Raw genomic sequence first — 22,593 nt, 5'->3', positions numbered from 1 at the left:
CAAAATAAAAATTAAAAAAGGTCTGGGGATGAGGCTCAGTGGTGAGCCCCGGCATAAGTCCCTAATACCACCTTAAAAAAAAAACACACTTATGAAAAAAAAGTACAATGTGTAGTTGCTTAAAACTAATATTAATACATTGAAGAATTATAAGGGAATTGTGACAATGTTCACAAAAAGTTAAAAAAAAAGGAGGTATATTTATTTTTCATAAATAAAAAGTAATAAACACCAAATAATATTAACTTCTAGTTGAAGAATCTTTGAAAATGTGTGTGTGAAAGATAGAGAGAGACTTGTTTTCAGGAAAAGTGGATGATGATATGCAATTTTTTAAAAAACTTACATTTTTCTGTGATTGCTGTTCTCACATCTGAACTGGAAGCTTTGTTTTTCAAGTTCTGTGCCAATGTGAAAACATAATCGAGCTGAGGATGGCGCTGTTCTAAGTCAGCTTTTGTGATCTGTTAAGAGAAATGATTATTAAGATACGTTAACAAGCGATACATTGAAAACAGTAACTAAGCAAACCAGTTTGGTGATGTCAAAGTTGTCACCGTCATCGTTTGCCTCCGCTAAGGCAGGCATCAGCAATGAGGCAGAGGAAGAGTCAGAGATCTCGGGTTCAAATCTCAGCTCTTCCACTAACCACCTGGTGCCTTACTTCTGTGTGCCCTAGCTTTCACACACACACACACACACACACACACACACACACACACACAATAAGATAGTGACTATTAAGATGTATCAAGTCTGAGCAGACTAAGAAAATCCCTCTAAAGAACATGAGCAGTTAGTGCTGCTGATGCCTGGTGCACCTCTTCTGCACCAGACGTGTACACACAGCATCACCTGTGGGATGCGGCAACATTATTAGAAAAGTGCTAATCACAATAATTTTAAGTTAAATCATCTTAGACAGGAAAACCGGTATTCCTCGATGGACTGGAGCTCTTGTTGCTGATAAATCCGGACAAAAAGCTAATGAATTCAGAAAGTATGGTTTAATTTTAAAAAAAGTACAAATAGTGTGACAAGATTTTCCTGGGCTTTTCACTTTATGAATCCACTTGCTTTATGGACTTCAACCTCTTCTACAGTGACAAATGTTATTTCTAAGTGGATTACTAACAACTTCCGATCCTGGATCCCAGACTAGGTTTCCATGAATGTTGTTCACTTTCTTCTCAACAACATAAGGACCCCTCAACACAACAAATCCAAAACCACTTCCCTCAGACCTTCATTCACACCCATTTCTCCTACTTCTTATTTCTGCTAATTGTAACACGTCCTCTCAGCCCCTCGGCAAGGGCTCTTTCCCTTGGTTTAAGCATCTCTTGCCTCCAATCCGTCCTCATCCTCTTACTGAAGCAAAGCATCGTTATCACCAGTTCCCAGCTGCAATTCAGAAAAGAAAAGGCAGCGGGGGAAAGATGTGTGCCAACTGCTTTCACAGGAAAAGTCTACAGGGCTCTAACAGCCTGCGAGCTCCTCCACAAAGGGAACTGGAGCTGCCTGTCCCACCGCACCCCCCCACCGTGTCTCCTTCTTGCACAAAATGTTGACCCAAAGGCTCCTCATTCCCAACCCATGCCTCCTGTCTTTCCCTATCCTGGAAGGTCACTGACATTATCTTCAGATGTCAAAATCCCACAGCCTGCCTTCCAGCACTTGCAGAAGCTACCCTCTGCTCACCCTGACTCCCCTAACAGGTGGCCTGCTCCTGCTCTGGGACTTTTTATTAGACTTTGTCATTGTAGCTTTTCTCTGGAGGGTTACTCAGTGCCCCTGACTCTTTCAGTTGGGGCTTATTAAGGACTTGGGAATAAAACAGCACCTACCTCAAAGGACTGTGGGAGAAGCAAATAAGATCAATGTAAAAGGCTTAGAAAAATGCCCAGCACACACTGAGCATTTAGCAATAGTTGTTTTATTATTTTATTATAAATTCCCTATTTCTTTTCTTTTCGTTCCCTTCCTTCCTTCCTTCCTTCCTTCCTTCCTTCCTTCCTTCTTTAATTTGGGTACCAGGGATGGAACCCGGGGGCACTTAACCACTGAGCCACGTCCCCCAATGTGATATAATCTATCACTAGGTCTTTTAATTTGCTTCCTTAAAACAATCTTTATATGAAAATAATAGACCCAGCCCTTTTTTATATTTTATTTCAAGACAGGGTCTCACTGAGTGGCTTAGGGCCTCACTAAGCTTCTGAGGCTGGCTTTGAATGCACAATCCTCCTGGCCTCAGCCTCACAAGCCACTGGAATTTCAGGTGTGTGCCACCACACCTGACTACATTCCCTATTTCTATCTAAAAGAGTCTTTTAAGTATTCCTTTAAAACACACAGCTCAGAGTCTAGCACACTTAATATGGAAATAGATTTTTACATACTGATATTAGATGGTATATGTACAATAATAAAACTGTGGTTAGGATACTTATTTCTAAAGTCAGAAATGAAATGAGCTCATTATGAAAAATGAGCTGAAATAGAGCCCTGGGAAACTATCCTACATCACATCGGGCATTAAATGGAACACTAGCTTGCATTTATACCAACATGCCTAGCTTCGTGATATCAGTTTTAGAGTTTAAAAATACACTGAGTCTTTAGATGAAGTCTGAAAAGCTTCATTCTTTGCAGTTATTCTGGGGTGGCTGTTTGGCAGATAATGTTTTTTTTAAACCTCATTCTTTCAGAGTTGAGGATAAACAAAGGGGACCCAAGCAGATCTGGTAGAACCTGGGTCATGGTACCACCCCCACAAGCTTTTCCACCATGCACCTACTTTCATTCGGGAAACAGTCCTATTGATCTCTTCCACATCCCCAACAGTGACGATGTTGGACTTCAGCATCTGGTCAATCAATACCAGCCAGTCAGCTAGTTCTGTTATGGTTTTATCCAGATCAGCAGGAACCGAGATTTCTGAGGTACGCTGGGGGTGAACGGGCATGTCTGATGCAGAGGATACTAGCGCCACCTTTTGGACACTAGGGTGAGCTGGAAAAAACATGTAGCAAAGTAAGAATAAGTATAAAAGAATAAGAATAAAAATAAAAATAAGGATATTTTTAATATGGTAGTATAATAATGACAGACATGTGTATATGTGTATTCAAGTAAAATTTAGTTTAAATTAAAAAAATTTTAAGAAGCTTTTACTTTTTCATATTGAAATGGCTATGAAAATAACCACATCTTTGTAGTTACTTGGCCATCAAGCCAATTAAAGCATCTCACAAAGCCCAAAGCCAGCAATAATAACTCAAAGGATACCAACACACATTATGAGAGAAAACAAATAAATAATACAACAACTGGGGGAAAACTAGGAGTATTATTTTATTGGGTCAAGATGTTTTGCTTAATTACAAAGCAAATATATGTGTTACTTTCTCTTCTCTTTGCATTTAACTTTATGACATGAGGATATTTCATTTTTTATTAATGTGAATACCTATGTAATAATGCACATTTATATTCCCTAATTTTTGCTTAGACACATACATTGCTCCTTAAATGTTTTCTTTAAAAAAAACTCATAAGATATATCTTTTTGCATAGAGTATATTCCACATTTTTAATCACTACCTTAGCAGAGATTTCCCAAAGTAGCAATACTGTATCAGAAAATATTTTTAAAGGCATGTGTTTAATACTCATTGCCAAATGGCTTTACTTAAAAGTTGGAAATTTACATTTCCTACAGCAGCATGTGGAACTGGTCAGTATCCCACATCTACATGACAGGCATCTATTTCCATGGATAAACACACATCTGTCACCACTGTTCTTAGATAATGGATTTTATTGCTAGTAATAGTATTTTTCATGCTTACTAGCCAAATGTGATAATTTATCACTAGGTTTTTTAATTTGCTTCCTTATCAATCTGCATGAACAATATTTATATGGAAATGATAAACACTTGCCAAATTGAAAAAGATGCTTCTGAGGACCTTTTAAAATGTATTGTGAGGGTTTTTTTCTCCATTTTTCTTAACATACAGATATTAACAAACTTGAGATAATAAAAGTCATATATCTTTCTTGGGGGATCATTATCCCAAGAGTTTGAAAGTTAGAAACTCTTGTCTTCTCCAACAATTTGATAAATATTTTCTTTCGTTTTTGGTTTTCGTTTTTTGTTTTGGGGGAGGGTGAAGGGCATTAAATACTGTTTTTCTTTGGTCTCTAATATGAGGTAGTTAAATGAATGATTAAATCTACCTGGAACCTACTGTAGCATGTGATATATTGGATGAGGTTTAAATAATATTCTAAAAAATACAAAGTATAAATTCAGTACAATTCTAATCAACATACCAACAGTTTTGAGCATAACTTGGCAAAATCACAGATACAAAATCTTGGTTGAAAAATTAATATAAAGAAAAGTACCAAAAAGAGTTTAAAGCAAATATCTCTGTAAGAGGGATGAGCCCTACCACCTATTTAGTTGTTGTCCTTAAATAATGACAATTATCTCCCTGTATGATGAACTCACACATTCTAACAAACCAATGGAAGAGAAGAGCCACGGAGTATAGGTGGCACCAAATTTGCCCCTGGCAGTGACCGCATCATCAATCAGTGTGGAAGAATATATCATTTAATAAATGATGCTGTCAAAGCAATGACCAATGGCTGGAGTGAGAAAATGATGGATAGATTTCAACCTCACATGCATCATAGGAAAATTAATTCTTGGTAGATGAAGGGCATAAATAAGGTAACCAAAATTGTGAGCTAATGGAAAAAAGAATATCTTTATGAATTAAAACACAAAAACAGTAAATTATTAATAAACCCTGAGTGTTTAACAATTCTGAAAAGAGCACTATAGAGATTTTAAAAATCTAAAAGATAAAGGGAGACGGGATTGACTGTGCACATTGAAGACAAAGAATTAGTAACGAAATGCTTTTTATAAAACCAAAAAAGTCAACAACTGACAAAAAGGGAAAGAAAACACTTAACCTGAATAAAGAAAAGTTCAACTTTATGAGTAACTGAATAATCCAAATTAAAACGAAACACTCTACCCACGCAAGTCAGGGGTTGGCAAAGCAGCATCTGGGAAGCCCAGGCTTCCTGGCGACCCTTCTAAGGGGCTGGCACACTTAAACTGTCATCATCATCATGTATTCTTTGCCTTTTTTTGCCCCTTCTCCCAAGAGCAGAGCAGTGCTTCACCAAGGCTACATAACAGGTGGCATCACAACAGACCAAATGCAGAAGCAGACAGGAGAACCCAGTTGTCTTCCACGGAGTCAGATATTGAAAAGATTTTGAAGATATAAAGCAATGTCACTTTCCTAATCCCCTGTCTACTTGGAAAAGTAGTTTCTTATATTAACATTTTCTAAAAAATGGTATTTTTATTATATTATGGTTTTATTAGTGTTATTCTTAAACTAATACATCATTTTGAAACTTGTTTATAACTAGCTAAATATGATAGAGAAACTCAGATAATGAAAAGTTCTTTGTGGGTCCTCTGCCCAATCTTCACTGTAGCATTCTTTGTTGTTGTTGTTGTTTTTTAAAATCATTCTTCAAATCATCAAATACCTATTAATAACCTATAAGATTCAAGGCACTTTGAAGATGCTATGAATATAAAAGTGTGAAAGACACAGTCCCTGCCCTCTTGGAACTTGCACTCTGGAGCAGGACACTGATATATACACCATGAAGCAAAATGAATGCAAAAGATAAGAGTCGGGATGTAGTTGAGGTGTGATAGGCAGGAAAAGGCCTATTCAAGAAGATCTTGGTCGAAGAACTGGATGAAGTGAGTCTGAAACATGAAAATATCTGAAGGAAGGACTTTGGAGAAGAAGAAGAAACAGCAGACACAAAACCCAGAAATGAGAATGTCCTCGGCATGTTTGAAACAGGGAGACCACCAGAGGGTCTGAAGCAGAATGAACAAAGGGGTAATCGATAAGAAATGTGATTAAGGATAGCCAGTAGGCAAATCAGACATGATAAGACTTTGGAACTCACTATGTGGACAGGACTTATTGAAAGATGGGAAACAAAGGAGGGAACAGAATCAGAAAGAGGAGCCACGAAAACATTCCTACAACCTAGATGAAAGAGGAGAGTGTTCAAGGCTAAGGAAGGAGTTGGGATGGAGCACAGGCAGAGGCAACTTACTGATGAATTGGATGTGAAATTCAGAGAAGAGTCAAGGATGACGTCAAGTTTACTGGGTGAGAATAGGCTCAATTTTCTAAAGTTAAGCAAGTGTCTACATTTATGTGACAGGTGAACATACCCAGAAAAGAGAGTTCTGGGGTTCGCCATGTATCTGTGCAATGAAATGCTATACATCAGTTTAAATAAATAAACTAGAGTTACATGCATCAAAACATACAGCAACAAGAATGATCTATTAACAGCAAGAAAGCAAAAAGGACAAAGCCAAGCGAAGATGTAATCCAAAGCAAAAGTGGAAGATTGGTTTTAGAAAGGAACAGAGAGAACATGTCCTCAGCATCAGAATAAAGTATGTAGAGTATGTGAGTACAGATGCAGCTAGGTGGATGGTTCTATGATGGAAAAATGAAGAAGCTCTTTATGATAAAAAATTATTTTTTTTCTTTTAAAAGTGAAGTGAGGCACAATGGCACATGTTTATAATCCCAGCAGTTTAGGAGGCTGATGCAGGAGGATCACAAGTTCAAAGCCAGCCTTAGCAACTTAGCAAGTCCCCAAGCAACTCTGCAAGATCCTGTCTCTAAATAAAATATTTTTAAAAAGGTCTGGGGAAATGGCTCCATAAGTAAGCTCCCCTGGGTTCAATCTCTGGTACCAAAAAATAAATAAGTAAAAGTGATATGAGGCCAATAGTAGAGAGATGACTAGCAAGGAATTCTCAGGAGAAAGTACAGTAGAATTTTCTGTCAAATCTGATGCCTCTAAGAGGCATAGTCCTTGCTTTGGAATGAGTACAACCAGCAAGAAGCTAGCATGGATGAACCTGAAAATATTATACTAAGTAAAAGAAGTATTGTAGGATTCTATTTACATGAAACATTCAAAATAAATTCATAAAAATGGAATGCATAGAGTTGGGCACAGTGATGCACACCTGTAATCCTATCAGCCTGGGAGGCTGAGGTAGGAGGATCGCAAATTCAAAGCCAGCCTCAGCAACTCAGCAAGGCCCTAAGCAACTAAGTGAGACCCTGTCTCAAAATAAAGCAAAAAAAAAAAAAAAGGAAGGGGGACTGGGGATGTGGCACAGTGGTGAAGCACTCCTGGGTTCAATCCCTGGTATCAACCAAACAAACAAACAAAAAATGGAATGCAGAGTGGTGGTTGCCAGAGGCTGAGAGTAGGAGGGACAGCAGGTGGGACTGCTCAATGAGTAAGAGGTTTTACTTTAGAGTGGTGGAAATATTTTGGAACCATATACAGGTGGTGATTGCACAACATTGTGAGTACACTAAATGTCACTGACGTGTTCACTTTTAAAACAGTTGATTTTATTTTTTAATGTACTTTTAAAAGAAGAAAAAGCTAAATTAAAACATTGAGTAGGAAGAGAGAGATGTGGCAAGATTGGCTTCTCATCTCATACCTGAACTGCACACCTAATGAAAGGTGTGGTTTTGCTGTCCATATTTCTATATTTCTAAATATGTGTTCAAATTTCTCCTGCCCCTTTGCCATAATGATGTTAAGGGAGTAAGAGGACCTGTTGATATTTCATTAAATGCAGCCAGTCCTTTCCTTAGGGTTATGAAGCTGAGCTTGTATTTGCCAAGGCAGAAAATGTCAATGCAAGCATTTTGGAAATTAATCAAGAAGATGTATTAGACTTCAGGTATTTCCTATGCAAGGCATTAGAAATTACAAGTAATCTAGAACATAAACATGGGCATCACAAGCCAGCCAGCTCAATAAAGAAAACAAATACTGTGTCATTTGTCATTTTTTCAGACTCCTGAGGAAATGGAGCAAGAACAGAAAATGAAAAAGATGAAGAAGAGAAATAAAAGGATTCAGAAGAAGGGGAAGAAGCAGAGGCAGAGGAGATATCCTAGGTAGGTAGTGGGAGGAGAAGGTGAAGGTGGAAGAGGAGGAGAAGGAGAATCTGCAGCAGCAGCAGCCGCTGGCACAGGGTAAGTGGGTGGGCTGCGATTAATCACATCTGGGATTTTGGCAGGTGATTCCCCAGAGGAGAGCATAGCAAGGTGGAGTGCTAATGGGGCAGGGTGACAGTGGCTATGGTGCTGTAGCCTGTGATCTCATCTGGACAGAGAGAAGGGGTAAGTAGAAATAGTTTTTTTTTAAAAAAGCCACTTCTTTTCTATGCAGCTAAGGGAGCAGTATTTGCCAGTATGTAACTACCCCAGAAGGAGACCCTTCACAACCTCCATCTCCCAACTGCTTCCAAGGTTGTCTACACCATTTGTTTTCAGTCATGATCATATGATGAGCACATGCTGGAGTAGAGGCTTATCCCTGGTGTCTTGAAAAGCAGTGTGTATCCAGAAACTCGCCCTCATTTTTCCCACCCTCCTCTCCTCTTCCCATCAGCAGTATCTGCAGTGGCCCAGGCACCTCCCATGCAGGGAAAGGCAAGTCTCATCAACCACAGAGCAAATGCCTTGCCCATGCTGGGCAGCCAAACACGTCTTGAGTTTAAAGACAACACCATTTTCCAAATAATTAAAAGTAGGATAATAAACCACAGCTGCATGATGTGTTAAAATAAATCTAGCTAGTTTATATACGATGCTCATATCATTAATTTTTCTACATTAATAAATATATATTGAGGAAAAAACTGTATCTTACCAGCAATCCTCGTCTGTGAAGCAGAACAAGGCTCCTGGATGCGCTCCTTCTGTATACTGGGCACTTCTCTACATATCTATAGCATTGGGCCAAAGAGGAAGAGAACAAGACTATGTAAATAAAGATATACTATTTTCAAAAGAGAGTTATCTAAATGATGGCTTTGCCACTTCTCTTGGTCTTAACACCTAGGCTACTGTTTCCACCTTACTATCTGCCACCATCTTCCTTGAGTCTTTTTTTTTTAAATTTATTTATTTCTTTCTTCTAATTTGTTATACATGAAAACAGAATGGATTTCAATTCATAGTACACAAATGGAGAACAATTTTTCATTCGTCTGATTGCACACAAAGTAGAGTCACACCGTTTGTGTCTTCATGTATGTACCTACGGTAATGATGTCCATCTCATTCCACCATCTTTCCTACCCCCATGTCCCCTCCTTTTTCCTCTCTCCACTTTGCCCTATCCAAAGTTCCTCCATTCCTCCCATACTCCTCCCCCCGCCCATTATGGATCAGGTTGGAATGGAACTACCATTTGACCCAGCTATCCCACTGCTTGGTTTATACCCAAAGGATTTAAAAACATCATATACTACAGTGATGCAGCCACATCAATGTTTATAAGCAACACAATTCACAATAGATAAATTGTGGAATCAACCTAGATGCCCTTCAATAGATGAGTGGATAAAGAAACTGTGGTATATATATACAATGGAATATTACTCAGCATTAAAAGAGAATAAATCATGGCATTGCAGGTAAATGGATGGAATTGGAGAATATCATGCTAAATGAAGTAAGCCAATCCCAAAAACAAACAAAGACTGAATGTTTTCTCTGGTAAGTGGCTGCTTGAGTCTTTCACCCAACTGACATTACTTTCAAGAATGTCAACCTGTCCTTAAGTACTGTGACCCTCTTTCACCACTCAGACTGTCGGCCCCTCTGCCCATCTCTTGATTTCCATTAATACTTTAAATTCCAACTTTCATCTTATCTTTCTGAAATGCTTCTCCAAGTTTCCTTCACCAGCTCATTTTCCTCTGTCCATTCATCTAATACCAACATTCCACAGGAAATTTTTTTGTTCCTACCTTTGACCTTGGACTCTTTCATCTGAGTCCTGGTTTCCAATGATTTAATTCACCATATGGAGTTTTCAGAAACTGAAGACTCCCAGTAACATAATTTCAGTTCAGCACCCTCTGTCACCTGGATGTTCAGACACATCCAAATCTGAATTCATTGTCACTATCCTGAAATTCCCTTTGTAAACTCCTCAAGATTCTAAGTGACCTTGGATATCAGTTTACTGGGTAAACCCATCCATCTCTACAGGGTAGCTGCAGTGATCTTTCAAAAAATTAACTTTCCTCCACTGAAAACTTATCCATAGGTGTCCATTTCCCTCAAAGCAGTGCATTGTTCTCAAGACTGAGCTCAAATTCTACAGAGTCCCATGCATGGTGAGGCCTCATGATCTGGTTTCTGCAAGCATCTCTCAGCTTTACTGTCTACCAAGCCACATTCAGGACCCAAATGCACCGTGCTCATTCCCAATCTCCTCCAGAACCTTTCACTTGCAGCTGCTCATCCCCACAATGCCCTTTGTTTCATTCTTAACCTGGTTATTAATTATTCATGCTTTGTAAATTAACTTGGATGTGATCTCCCCCACACCTTCTATCATTATCCCAAAGCCAGGTATGGGCTCCACCTATGGACTTTTCTATTTTATTATTGCTTGTCTATCTGTCTCACCCACAAGCTCTCTGAGTAAGAAGCAATGCCATACTCTTTAATGTATTTCAAGTTTTTAAAAAGATGCCTGGTATAAAGAGGGAATCCAATGAAAACCTATTAAGTGAATAAAAGAAGAATGAATGAAATATTCCAGATTAGTGCTTCCTAAAGTGTTGAGATTCTTTGCACCATAAGCCTTACTTGGTCTTAGACATTCATAATCCCCCAAAAGGAATTATACTAAGATCTATGCGAAGTCTTGCAATATTAGAAGTTTCAGGATGTCTAACATGGTGTTCCCAAACTGATCACCACGACCTTGTCCACTGACAACCTTTGGGTTACAAAAATACATGTGCTCTGACTAAATGTAGACTAAGCCTCACAAGTGACATAGGAGTCAATTGTCTGAAAGGAGTAGGAGAGAGAGAGTAGCAGATGATGTCAGAGATAACAGGAAGCCAGACCATGAGGGGCCTGATAAATTACAGCAAGACTTTGGATTTGTATCAGAGTAAGATGGAAAACCATTAGTGGACTTTAATCACAGGAGTTACTGAATCTGAATTACATCTTCACAAATCACTTGAGAAGAGACTGACAAAGGCAGGGGAGGAAGCAGGAAGACTAGGGATAGACATCTGCAGTTACTAAGACAAGAGACAATGGTGACTGGAGATGAGTCCATAGCAATAGGGGCAGTGAGATGTGGTCAAATTTATAATATTCTTCAAACCTAAGAAAAAAGCTAAAAGAATTATATAGGAAATATATATGTGCTACCCATCATCTACAATTGTCAAATCCTGCTATATTTGCCTTATCGATAGCCATCTAGCCATCCATTAAATCATCCATCTAGTAAATGGGAGAAGCCAATGATGGTGACTTTGAGGTATTGTTTCGGGTTAGGGGTTTTTTTGTGTGTGTGTGGGGGCGGGGGGGGAGGTCTCCTTTGAGATATAATTCATATACACACCAAAAGATTGACAACAAGGTTTTGACTTCACCAATAATATGGTGGAACAGCCAATGACTGTCACTCACATACATTAAAGCATGGGCAGGGGGGGGAGGGGGGCGGCAGGGAGTGGGAATCAGGAGCCCAATTTTGTGTGTGAGTTTAAGATTCTTATTAGGTGTCCAAGTGGAGATGTTCAGTAAGCAGCTGTATATGCAAGTGTAAAGTACAGAGAGAGGTCCAGGCCAGAGATTAAGATGTGTGCATCACCAAAGCACTAATTCTCAATCACAGAGGCTACATCAATAAAGCACCAGCATCATCAGATACATGAAAATGGCTACCATTTTAAGAGGATCAAAAAGAGAAGAAATGACTGACACGAAGCCCACACAAATGCAAAGTGAAAGCAGGGACATATCTTTTCAAAGTCCCATACAGATTGCATACACTAATATGGCATGTACCAGGCCACAGTTAAAAGAAATCTATAGCTTCATCAACCTTTAACAATTTCCACTGCAAACAAATAATGGACACAAATCAATTGCTTTCCTATAGGCCAATAATGAATCTGCTGAAAAAAAAAATTAGGAAAACTATCCCCTTTATAGTAACCTAAAAAAGAATAAAATATCTTGGAATTAATCTGATGAAGAATGTGAAGGACTGCTACAATGAAAACTATAGAGCATTGAAGAAAGAAATAAAAGAAGACCTTAGATGATGTAAAGACCTCCCATCTTGGATAGCAGAATTAATATCATCAAAATGGCCATGCTACCAAAAGCATTATACAGATTCAGTGCAATTTCCATCAAAACATCAATGACAGCCTAGGAATAGTGGCACATGCCTGTAATCCCAGAGCCTTAGGAAGCTGAGGCAGAAGGACTGTGAGTTCAAAGCCATTCTCAGCAACATAACAAGGCCCTAAGTAACTTAGTGAGACGCTGACTCTAAATACATTATAAAAAGGGATGAGGATGTGGTTCAGTAGTTAAGCACCCCTGGGTTTAATCCCTGGTACCAGAAAACTAAACCAAACCAAACAAAACATACTAAGGACATTCTTCACAGAACTAAAAAAGCAGCACTAAAATTCATTTGGAAAAAATAAGAGGCTCAGAATAGCCACAGTAATCCTGAGCTAAAAGAGCTATGCTGGAGGCATCAAAATGCCAGACCGGAAATTATACTACAGAGCCACAGTAACAAAACAGCATGACACTAGCACCAGAAAGATACGAAGAACAATGAAACAGAGAGAAGACACCAAGTCAAACCCACATAAACGCAGTTAGCTATACTAGATAAAAGTACCAAAAACATATGTTGGCAAAAAAAGATAATCATTTTAATAAATGGTGCTGGAAAAACTAGATATCCATAGGTAGAAGAATGAAGATAGATCCCTCTCTCACCCTGCACCAGAGTCAACTCAAAGTTGATTGAAGACCTAGAAATTAGACCAGAAACTCCCCAACTGCTAGAAGAATATGGAGGCCCAACACTCCAACACATCGGCATAGGAACCAGCTTCCTTAACATGACCCCTAAAATCACACCATCAAACTAAAAAGCTTTTTTGAGAATCACACTGGCATTGGGGACAAGGACCAAGCATTTGGTATCTAATATGGCACCCCAGATGGGACCCAAGAACAGCCCCTGCTCCAGCTTTCTTGGGCAGGCCTGGCTCTCTAAGGAAACCCACTTCCATGCTGAGGATGCAAGGTGGCTGGAGAACTTGCTGAAAGCCAACTGCAGGGGAGTTACAAGATGGTTGAGTTTGCCTCAGATGAAACTGGAAGAGCTATTCCTGTGAGTAAAGGGAGGGACTAAGGGACCATCTTCACCAGCAGCTGCTGAAGCTCCTTTTGCTTTGGGGAATTCCCACCTTCTCTCCCTGAATGGCACAATTTGCTCCATCATGGTCCACTTTGAGAAAAAGGAAACTGAACTCTGTAAAGTCACAAAAACCCTTAGCCATCCAGTAAGTTCCCTAGTGTGCAGGCCAAGACCCTGATTCCTCTTCATGGGAACAGCTGATCCCTCCTGGTGGGGACACCTGTGGCCACACTGGTGTAGGAGTCCTGGTTAAGTAGGACTCCAGAACCTAGGGATATGTGCTCCATACTGGTCTGTCCTAAGTTCTCATCTGTTTGTTGATCTTGGGCTTGGGAATTCCCTCTGGTTATCTCTCTCTGTTTTTGTTTTGTTAGTATCCGTTACAGCCCCTTTTTAAGAAATGGCCAATACTGCATTGATCCTATAGTAGTCTCTTACGAAGATCTTGGCTGATCATTTTAAAAGTTCCCATCTGTCAGCCATGGTTTGGGGGTTCCTCTCTAGTTGTCTGTGTGTTTCTTTTTTGTAATCTTGCAACTGGAGTCGGTCTGTCAGAGGTCAAGTGGAAGGGCCACCTATATGTATAAGCCTGTCTAAGATCATGTTTTACTGTACCGATCTGGATTTTGAATAACTTTGTAAATTATTATGCAAACTTACGTTGGAGTTGGTAAAGTAAGTGGAAGAAAGGTAAAGTAAGTAGAAGAAATTGATATAGGCCGGTCTATTTTAAAGGTTCCCGTCTGTCAGCCCTGGTTTCAGTGATCCTTTTTTGTCTGTTTTTTTGTATCTGTCACTGGCCCTTTAAGACTTGGGCCATGCTGGGTTGATCTTACCAGTAGTCTCCTGAGCACAGAAATCTTGGCTGAATGACCACCTGTGGGCATAAGCCTGTCTAAGAGAAAAATGGTTTGCTGTAACACAATCTGCCCTTTGAATGGTTCTTCTGGATTATTATATAACCTTGAAGTTGAAGTTGGTAAAGTACATGGAAGATTCCGTATGCACAGGCTCTTATGCAGTTTTGTGATAAGGGGTCTGAACATCAGGAACTAAGTTGAAAGTGCCAAAAGGCACTTCCCCTGGTGTGCAAGGAGAGCAGGAGACCAGAAGAAAGGTTTTAAAAGATTGAAATTTTTAAGGGCACTCCCACACTGTTTTTCAGTCTGGCCCAGGACAGCATGGGTGAAGGACACAAGCCCTAAGCTGGGGGGAGAAAAAAAATCCCAGAAAAGCTGCCTGGGAACCTGGCCTCTCCCCTGCCTTCCAGCCCTTTTGCACATTGTGGGTGGAGGCTGCTGGCCAGAAAGAATGCAGCAGTAGGTTCCAGCACTGTCCATTTATGATCCAGGGACAGGAATAGTCTCCCCTTTCATCTGACAGGACACCTCTTTTGGCCAGAGGATATTTATTATAGCAAAGCAATTCTTGCTATAACAGGATCCCATCAAACTAAATGCTTGGAGAGACTGACAGGATAAACAACTGCACTCAGAAAAGAAAAAGACAGAAACTAAGACCAACCCATGTTTTGTCGGCAGCCTCTGCAAAGGTATCTTCAAAGAAGCCTAAAGAAAAGGATGAAAAGGGCTTCCTCTACTGCACATCAATATGCCTAGTGTAGGAAAAAGGCCCAAAAAGAGACTCTGGGTACAACCCATAGTGGAGAACTCACTTAACGCTGATGGCATTGTGATAATGATAAGGGAGACAGGTCAGGCTCAAACATATCTCCTGTGCTCCAACCCCTTGAATGCAACCTGGGAGAAAACAGATTAAGACACAGTTTTTGTATATGCCAGATTTTCTGATCCCTCTCCTGGGATGAAATTTGTTGTGTAAATTAAATGCACAGATAAAATTCATAAGAATTGTTTCAGAATATGAATTTAAGAAAGGGTCTGAAACTAGAAAAGATAAAAGAAAATAAAGTTATAGATATGGAAATAAATTTTAGTATGGAAAATTAGAAAGCAAAGGAAATGTTTCTGGATGATAAAGTATTTTACATGGTAAAGTAATATTATTGTGCTAAAGTCCAAGAAGAAAGGACAAAACTAAGGTTATAAACAAATTGTAAAATGTCTAAGTATGTTGTAGATGGTTTGTGGAAGAAAAACATCTCAAAAATTTCAGTATGGGATTAAGTTGGCTATAATTAGCACAGTCAAGTATTCAAATTTCAATGTAGTGATACGAAGCAAAGTCTGAAACATTGATCTGCTCTTATCTATCAAGATAATTTTCTTGTATCTATTAGGTTTTATTACTTAGAGAAACTAAGTCTAAAAAGAATTAGGATTTGTACCTGCTTTAAAGTCTTTTAAATGATCAGTTCATAACTGGTTAAATAAACAACTTTTATTTTAGGTTACAATATAATTGACACCCTAAATATATGCAAATATATATATAATCTGATAACTATATCTGTCTGAGCCTTTTCTACGTGTTATGTAAAAGTTTATAAAATGAATGTTGATCTAGGTTTACTGGCAAGGTAATCAATCAATAAGTATTCTTTTTGATCTGACATAGAAAGACCACACTGCCATCTAATGATCTATCTTATATCTGTTTGCTTTGACTAAATCTATTTCTGATCATTAACACTCTTTCCTAAATATATAATAGATTTAAGGCTACCATATGATTTTTGCTAATACTGCTAACCTATGCAGACCTGTGACTATTGTTACTTACACTGTGCATTCCAAACTGTACTTTAAAAGTTAAACTTAGTTAAATGTAAAGCTTAGGAGAGTACTTTATCAAGTTCACATTCTCAAAACTAAAATTATCTGTAGCAAAATCCTCCTTCAGATTTATGTAGAAATAACAAACATGGTTGGTATTTATTCATGTCATTTGATGTTTTATGACTGGATAAAGTAACCTGTTATCAATGAGTTATATATACAATTTTGTGTTACTCTTTACACTGGAATAGAAATTTAAATGTATTTTTGAAAAATAATAAGGAGAACCTGATCTGTTTAAAGGTGATATTGTATAACATGGAAACATTTTGCCACTTTTTCCATAAAAAGAAAGTTTAAAGCTCTCTTAGCCTTTGATTCATGTTTCAAATGAAATGTACTGGGTTATTTGTCAAGAGCCCCACCTTACTGAGGTAAGGCTCTGCCTCTCACTTTACTCTGTGTTAAAATGACTGAAAAATAGGCTAAACTTGGACCATTTAAAGTGGTATTCAAAAGGTTGATTTTTGTTGTAAAGATTACTGTGATCATGGGCTGGGGATACAGCTCAGTTGGTAGAATGCCTGCCTTACATACAGAAGGCCCTGAGATTAATCCCCAGCACCACAAAAATGAAAAAAAAAAAAAAAAAGATTACTATGTTCTCAAAATAAACAGGGGATATAATACATAACTAAGTAAAAGTTTAAGATTATAAAAATCATTTTATTTGGTTCGTAGCTATTACACAAACTGAATATGTTTTTGCTCTATTAATTTCATTTTGTATTTTCCTTGTAAACTTTATAACTGTTACTTGTCAGTGTTTTGCAGAGGTACTGCTTCTAATTAAACCACCTGGGTTAATTTGGAAAAATAAGTTTTCACCTATAGGACAGATAGGATCTAATGCTGGCTTCTACTTCTAATAGTGATCCCAATTAAATGAAAGGGATAACTGTAAAACTATAGATATTGAATTGTAATCTGTTATTCCCCCTGATGAAATTGGTCTGGTGCATGTTTAAAACCAAAAATTGGAGACCAAAGTCAAGGAAGTAAAAAGGCCAAGGAAAAAACAGCCAACATTTTGACCCTTGCCCTCTAAGGTTAGCCAGGACCCAGAGAATAACAATTAAAATAATAATTTCTGGGCCCTGAAATTCCAGTGAGTCACCTGATCTGTTGATCAGGGAGATCAAGATGACTTTAGAGAACAGGAAGTCAACCAGTGCACATTCTGCAAAGAGGAAGGTCATGGGAGAGGAAATGTTCCTGATGCTTCCAAGAGAAGCCAAGTATGGTCAGCAAGACTTTTGACCCATCCTAGCAGATGGTACCACTGGTACAGGAAAGCTAAAGGAGCCAAGGATCTTCGCACACATCTCCAAGAATTATCTCTGAGGAATCTTAGCTAACTCTTAATAGTACATAGGAACAAGACATACAGTTGTGTCAGCCCTACCAAAAGTGAATAAAGCCAGAGCCTCTAAAGGAAGGGTTCTTGTGTGAGAGAGCCTAATAATACTGATCCTAAAGGACTCAAGAGCCACAAGTGTGTCCTGAGTTAATTTGAGCCTGATCTTATAGACTTACAAATCTTCCTACCCTTATATGTTGATAAACTCAATCTGTTTTCTGCAGATAATGATTATGGGTTACTGTCTTCATGGTTTTCAGGGACTGCCTGAAATACTAATTGATTTTATACTAACTATTTACCAAAAAAATAATGCTCATCCCTCCCCTATGTATGCCTTGTCCAGTCACCTGCCATCTGTCACTATGGGCCTCTGGACTTCTCTGATGCTGAATACCCTTAACTGTCCACACCCCATCTGATAGAGAACAAGAATTTTGGATTACTTCCCCAACTTTGCACTCTTTCAGCAGCAAGTAGCATGGAGATGATGTCACCATTTTTTCATAGAAATGGAATGCAGAAATTGACAGTGTAGAAATGTAACAGTGGTCCACTTTATGCTTTGAATATAGCTCTTGCTGCCCTGTCACTGCAGCTTAGTTTTTAAATGGACATATTTCTTTCTCTTTCTTTCTTTCTCTCTCTCTCCCTACTCCTCCCTAATCTCTCTCCCTTTCTAATATCATAGGAAACAGGATTACCTTTCTTTTCCATTTTAGACAGATTTATCTGTCCTGAGAATACAACCACCATAGAAATGAAGTAATATAGACAGACTTTGTACATGGTAAAAGAGGATCTCTGAAATGACTATCCCCGAAATTAACAACAGAATTACAACTCCAACAGAGAATATATGGAATGTAGCCTTTGAATCACCTCTTTTAAAGCTGATGGGCAGAATCATAGCCTCTGGCACAGGAGTCCCCTGTATTTCTCATTTTCTAGCAAATCAATAAATCTTCTTTTTCCTTTTTCTCAAAGATAGATAGATAGATAGATAGATGATAGATAGATAGATAGATAACAAAAAGCTTCTACATAGCAATGAAAATAATTAAGAGCATGAAAAGAGAAGCTAGAGAATGGGAGATCCTTGCCACCTGCACCTCAGATAGGGCATTAATATCCAGAATATACAAAGAACTCAAAAAACTTAACACCAAAGCCACAAATACCCAATAAGTAAATGGGCAAAACGACTTAACTGATATGTCTCAAAAGAAAAAATACAAATGGCCATCAAGTATATAAAAAAATTAAACATCTATAGTAATTATGGAAATTAAAATCAAAACCACAACAAGATTTCATCTCACTCCAGTCAGAATAGTGATTATCAAGAAACAAATAATAAAAAAGAAGAATATGAATAAAAATAAGTGTTGGTGAAGATGCAGGGAAAAGGTATACTCATACATTGTTGGTAGGAGTGCAAATTAGCACAACTACTCTGGAAGGTATATGGAGATTCAAAAAAACAAGGAATGAACCACCTTATGACCCAGGTATCCCACTCCTTGGTATATTTCAAAAAGATCTAAAAATCGTCATGCTACAGAAATTCAGCCACATCAATGTTTATAGCAGCACACGTCACAATAGCCAAACTATGGAACCAGCCTAGATGTCCATCAACTGAATAGATATTACTCAGCCATAAAAAAGAATGAAATGATGTCATTTGCTGGCAAATGGATGGAACTGGAAACTAAAATGCTAAATAAGTAAGACCCAAAAAGTCAAAGGTCAAATATTTTCTCTGATATGTGAAAGCTAGTCTAAAATAAAGAGGGATGAAAGAGAAAAGAAATGGGGTGAGGGCAGGAGGAATTCCAACCAAAAAAAAAGAAAGATTAGGGGAGTAACAGAAGGAAATTAGTTGGGAGGGAGGAGAGAGGGAATAAGGGGAAAACAGTGGAATGAACCTGAACAAACTTTCCAATGTACATATATAAATATATCACAATGAACCTCACCATTATGTATATCCACAAGATGCTATTTTTAAAAATGTAAATAAATAGAAAGATTAATAGAGTAGAGGAAAGGGAATGGGGGAGGGAAAAGGGGTTAGGGTAAGTATTAGGGACTAAATTGGAGAAAATTATATTCCATGCATTTATAATTATGTCAAAATGAATCCTAATGTTATGTATTATATAACCATTCTGAGCCAATAACAAATCACGAAAAAATAACATATGAGGGAAAGGAGACCACTGAGTTACAATTAGAGTCATATGTCATTATATGCCACTGGAACCTACTAAATACACACTGAATGAATAAAATCATTGAAAATAAACAACACACATGTGAAAAGTCTCATGTGACATCAGGAAGCTATTTTAAGGTCTTCGTTTTTAGAATTTTTTATAATTTTTTATAATTATTTTTATAATTATTGGCATTTTATTGCCTAATTGTCATATACATTCATTATTTAATGTAGTATATAATGTATATGTCCTCCTGGCCAAAGAATTCCATATTAAATAGAAGATATTCTTTGAAAACATGCTTCTGTCTATAATGGATTAAAAAAACAGTAAACATGAGTAAGAATTATTCATGTTTAAAGGTGAAACAGCTACAAACCTGTTCTCATTCCATATCAATAAATATGAAACATATGTTAGAGCAGCCCCACTCACCTTATTCCAAGTAGTGTTTGCAGTTCGTAAGCTTTCTGAAAGTTTCTCTCTTTCGTGTAAGCTCAGACTTTTATCTGAGAGCATCTCCAGTTCAGTTCTATTCAGCCATTTGAGTTTTTCAGCTTCTACTTCCATCTCTTGGGTTAAGTCCTAAAGCAATCAAAGACAAGTTCAGCGGTACAATTGTTCTACTGAGCAAAATTCAAGAAATGTACTAAAAATCTCTTGGGAAAGCATTCTTATAAATGTGGGGTTTTAATTTCTCCAATGGAACATGAACTTACAAGATGCCTGAGCACATGTTAAGAAACCGGAACAGAGAGGCAATGAAGACACACCAAAGTGCAATTGTCTGGGCGTGCACAGGAACACACACTTCCATACTTTCTCTTTTAACAGGGTCATACTGTGTTTTCCTTTCTAAATTAACACTCTAGTCTTTCTCCCTCCTTCCCCTGAAACTGGGAGTTGAACCAAGGGGTACTCGACCAATGAACTACATCCCCAGCCCCCTGGATTTTTTATTTTGAGATGGGGGATCTCACTATGTTGCTGATGCTGTCCTCAAGTTCACAATCCTCCTACCTCAGCCTCCTGAGTAGCTGATTACAGGCGTGTGCCACCACACACAGCTAACACTCTGTTCTTATCTCCACCTTGATACTCCATCTTAATATAGGGTCCTTCCCTTTGTAATTCTTCCCAGATTGCTTGCAAAAGGGAAATTCTATTGATATTTTTATTAAAACAGGATAGTAGATATTTTCACATTTTGCAAAGAAAGCTTAATAAATGTTTTGCAACATATTTTTCATCATTATTAAAAAATGCCTTTCCCCAAATGCCCCAATCATATTCCTTTATGGACCAAATCTGTTATCCAGTCATTAAGTACCCTTTCACACATATTTTTATACATGCACATATGCATACACAGTGACACAATTGCTGTCTTGTTAAATATAAATGTGAACACATAATTCTTATTATTCTACAATATGTACTTGCATTAACAAAAACTATAAATACTTGTGGTATAAAATTTTAGGGATATTTGGATATATTTATATACCTGCATATCTTTATGCACTTTTTGCTATTATATACATGAACAACTATAGACTATTCTTATCAGCTGCAACAAATAAAATTTCATTAAGACAATCATTACACTAACTCTCCAGTAAGTTCCAATGAATTATTGTGCACATTGCTCAAGAATTTTCTGTAAAACTCAACTTCATCAATAATAATCAGTATTTATATTTCAAATCTAACAGCAAAAAAAACTATACTTCACAACAGTGTTAAATATTTTAGATTATTTTTATATAATCTAAAAATCTGATCTAATACTAAGAGTATGGTGGTTTATCCTTTCTATGTGCATGAAGCTTTACCTCTGGAAGCTCAAAATTACAGCTGCTCTTAAAAAAAAAAAATTCCTCTTTAAATTCATCACATTTACACAAAGTACAAAGTTTCTTTCCTTTTCTTCTTTAGTCATGCAATCTCTTACTTAAGCATAATGCCCGTGCATCAAAAGGCAATGGCAAATATAGAAACAAATGCACCACTTACTGCTAATTCCTGTAGGTTTCCTTCCAGCTCTGTAGTTGATCTCTTTTGCACAGTATTCTCAGCCTTCATTAACCAACAGATAATCTCATCTAGCTTTTTTCTATACCCCATCACTTGTTTACTTTCTCCTTTTAGCCTAAAAGAATTATTGAAAAATAAGAAAAAAAAATCTCATTAAGAACATTATATATGTGCTTATGATATCCTGATTAACTCTCCAAAAAGAAATAATTTCTAACAATTATTTTTTTAAATATTTATTTTTTAGTTGTAGTTGGACACAATACCTTTATTTTATTTATTTTTATGTGATGCTGATAATTGAGCCCAGGGCCTTGCACGTGCTAGGCAAGTACTCTACTATTGAGTCACAACCCCAGCCCCTCTAACAATTATTTTTAATATGTGTTTTTAAATGAATGTTAATGATAATATATACATATGGCAGACTAAAGGCTACTTAATAAAAATAACAAGAATTTTTCCTTAATGCTATTCAAAAACATAGATACTAAAGAATATTATATGTACTTTATATGAAACTTTTTAAAGTTAGATACCACTGGGTAGTATAATAGAATTTTTTTAAAAATATGAAAAATGTCTTTATCTAAAATAATAAGGAAAAGCAAACAATTCTTTTTTGAGTACTTCATGCAGATAGAACAGCATCATTATATGGCACATTATTCACATCAGGGGGCAACTTTTACTCTGCTTTATTCATAGGACAGAAAAAAAAAGAGAAAAAGTGCTGAGATTAGAAAAAGATTACAAGTATTGGGAAAAACAAGAAAAATGTAAATTCGATTAGTTCTTTAAAGTAAGCATTATG

General features: G+C 37.4%; 1 protein-coding gene across 7 annotated transcripts in view; it reads right to left on the bottom strand.

The window, feature by feature from the left end:
* Window positions 1–22,593, bottom strand: part of UTRN (utrophin) — a 529,451-nt gene that overhangs the window by 275,680 nt on the left and 231,178 nt on the right. For all 7 annotated transcript variants that reach the window (XM_081294420.1, XM_081294421.1, XM_081294422.1 and 4 more), the window contains 5 exons: window positions 21,759–21,894; window positions 20,178–20,327; window positions 8,833–8,908; window positions 2,801–3,015; window positions 347–464 (listed from right to left, as the gene is read on the bottom strand). In XM_081294420.1, coding sequence (XP_081150546.1) covers window positions 347–464; window positions 2,801–3,015; window positions 8,833–8,908; window positions 20,178–20,327; window positions 21,759–21,894 — 695 coding nt within the window. The remainder of the gene's footprint in view (window positions 1–346; window positions 465–2,800; window positions 3,016–8,832; window positions 8,909–20,177; window positions 20,328–21,758; window positions 21,895–22,593) is intronic.

The sequence above is a fragment of the Spermophilus citellus genome (assembly GCF_964194105.1).
Source record: "Spermophilus citellus genome assembly, chromosome: 5".
Taxonomy (NCBI): Eukaryota; Metazoa; Chordata; class Mammalia; order Rodentia; family Sciuridae; genus Spermophilus; species Spermophilus citellus.
This window is presented reverse-complemented; position numbering and strand designations above follow the sequence as displayed.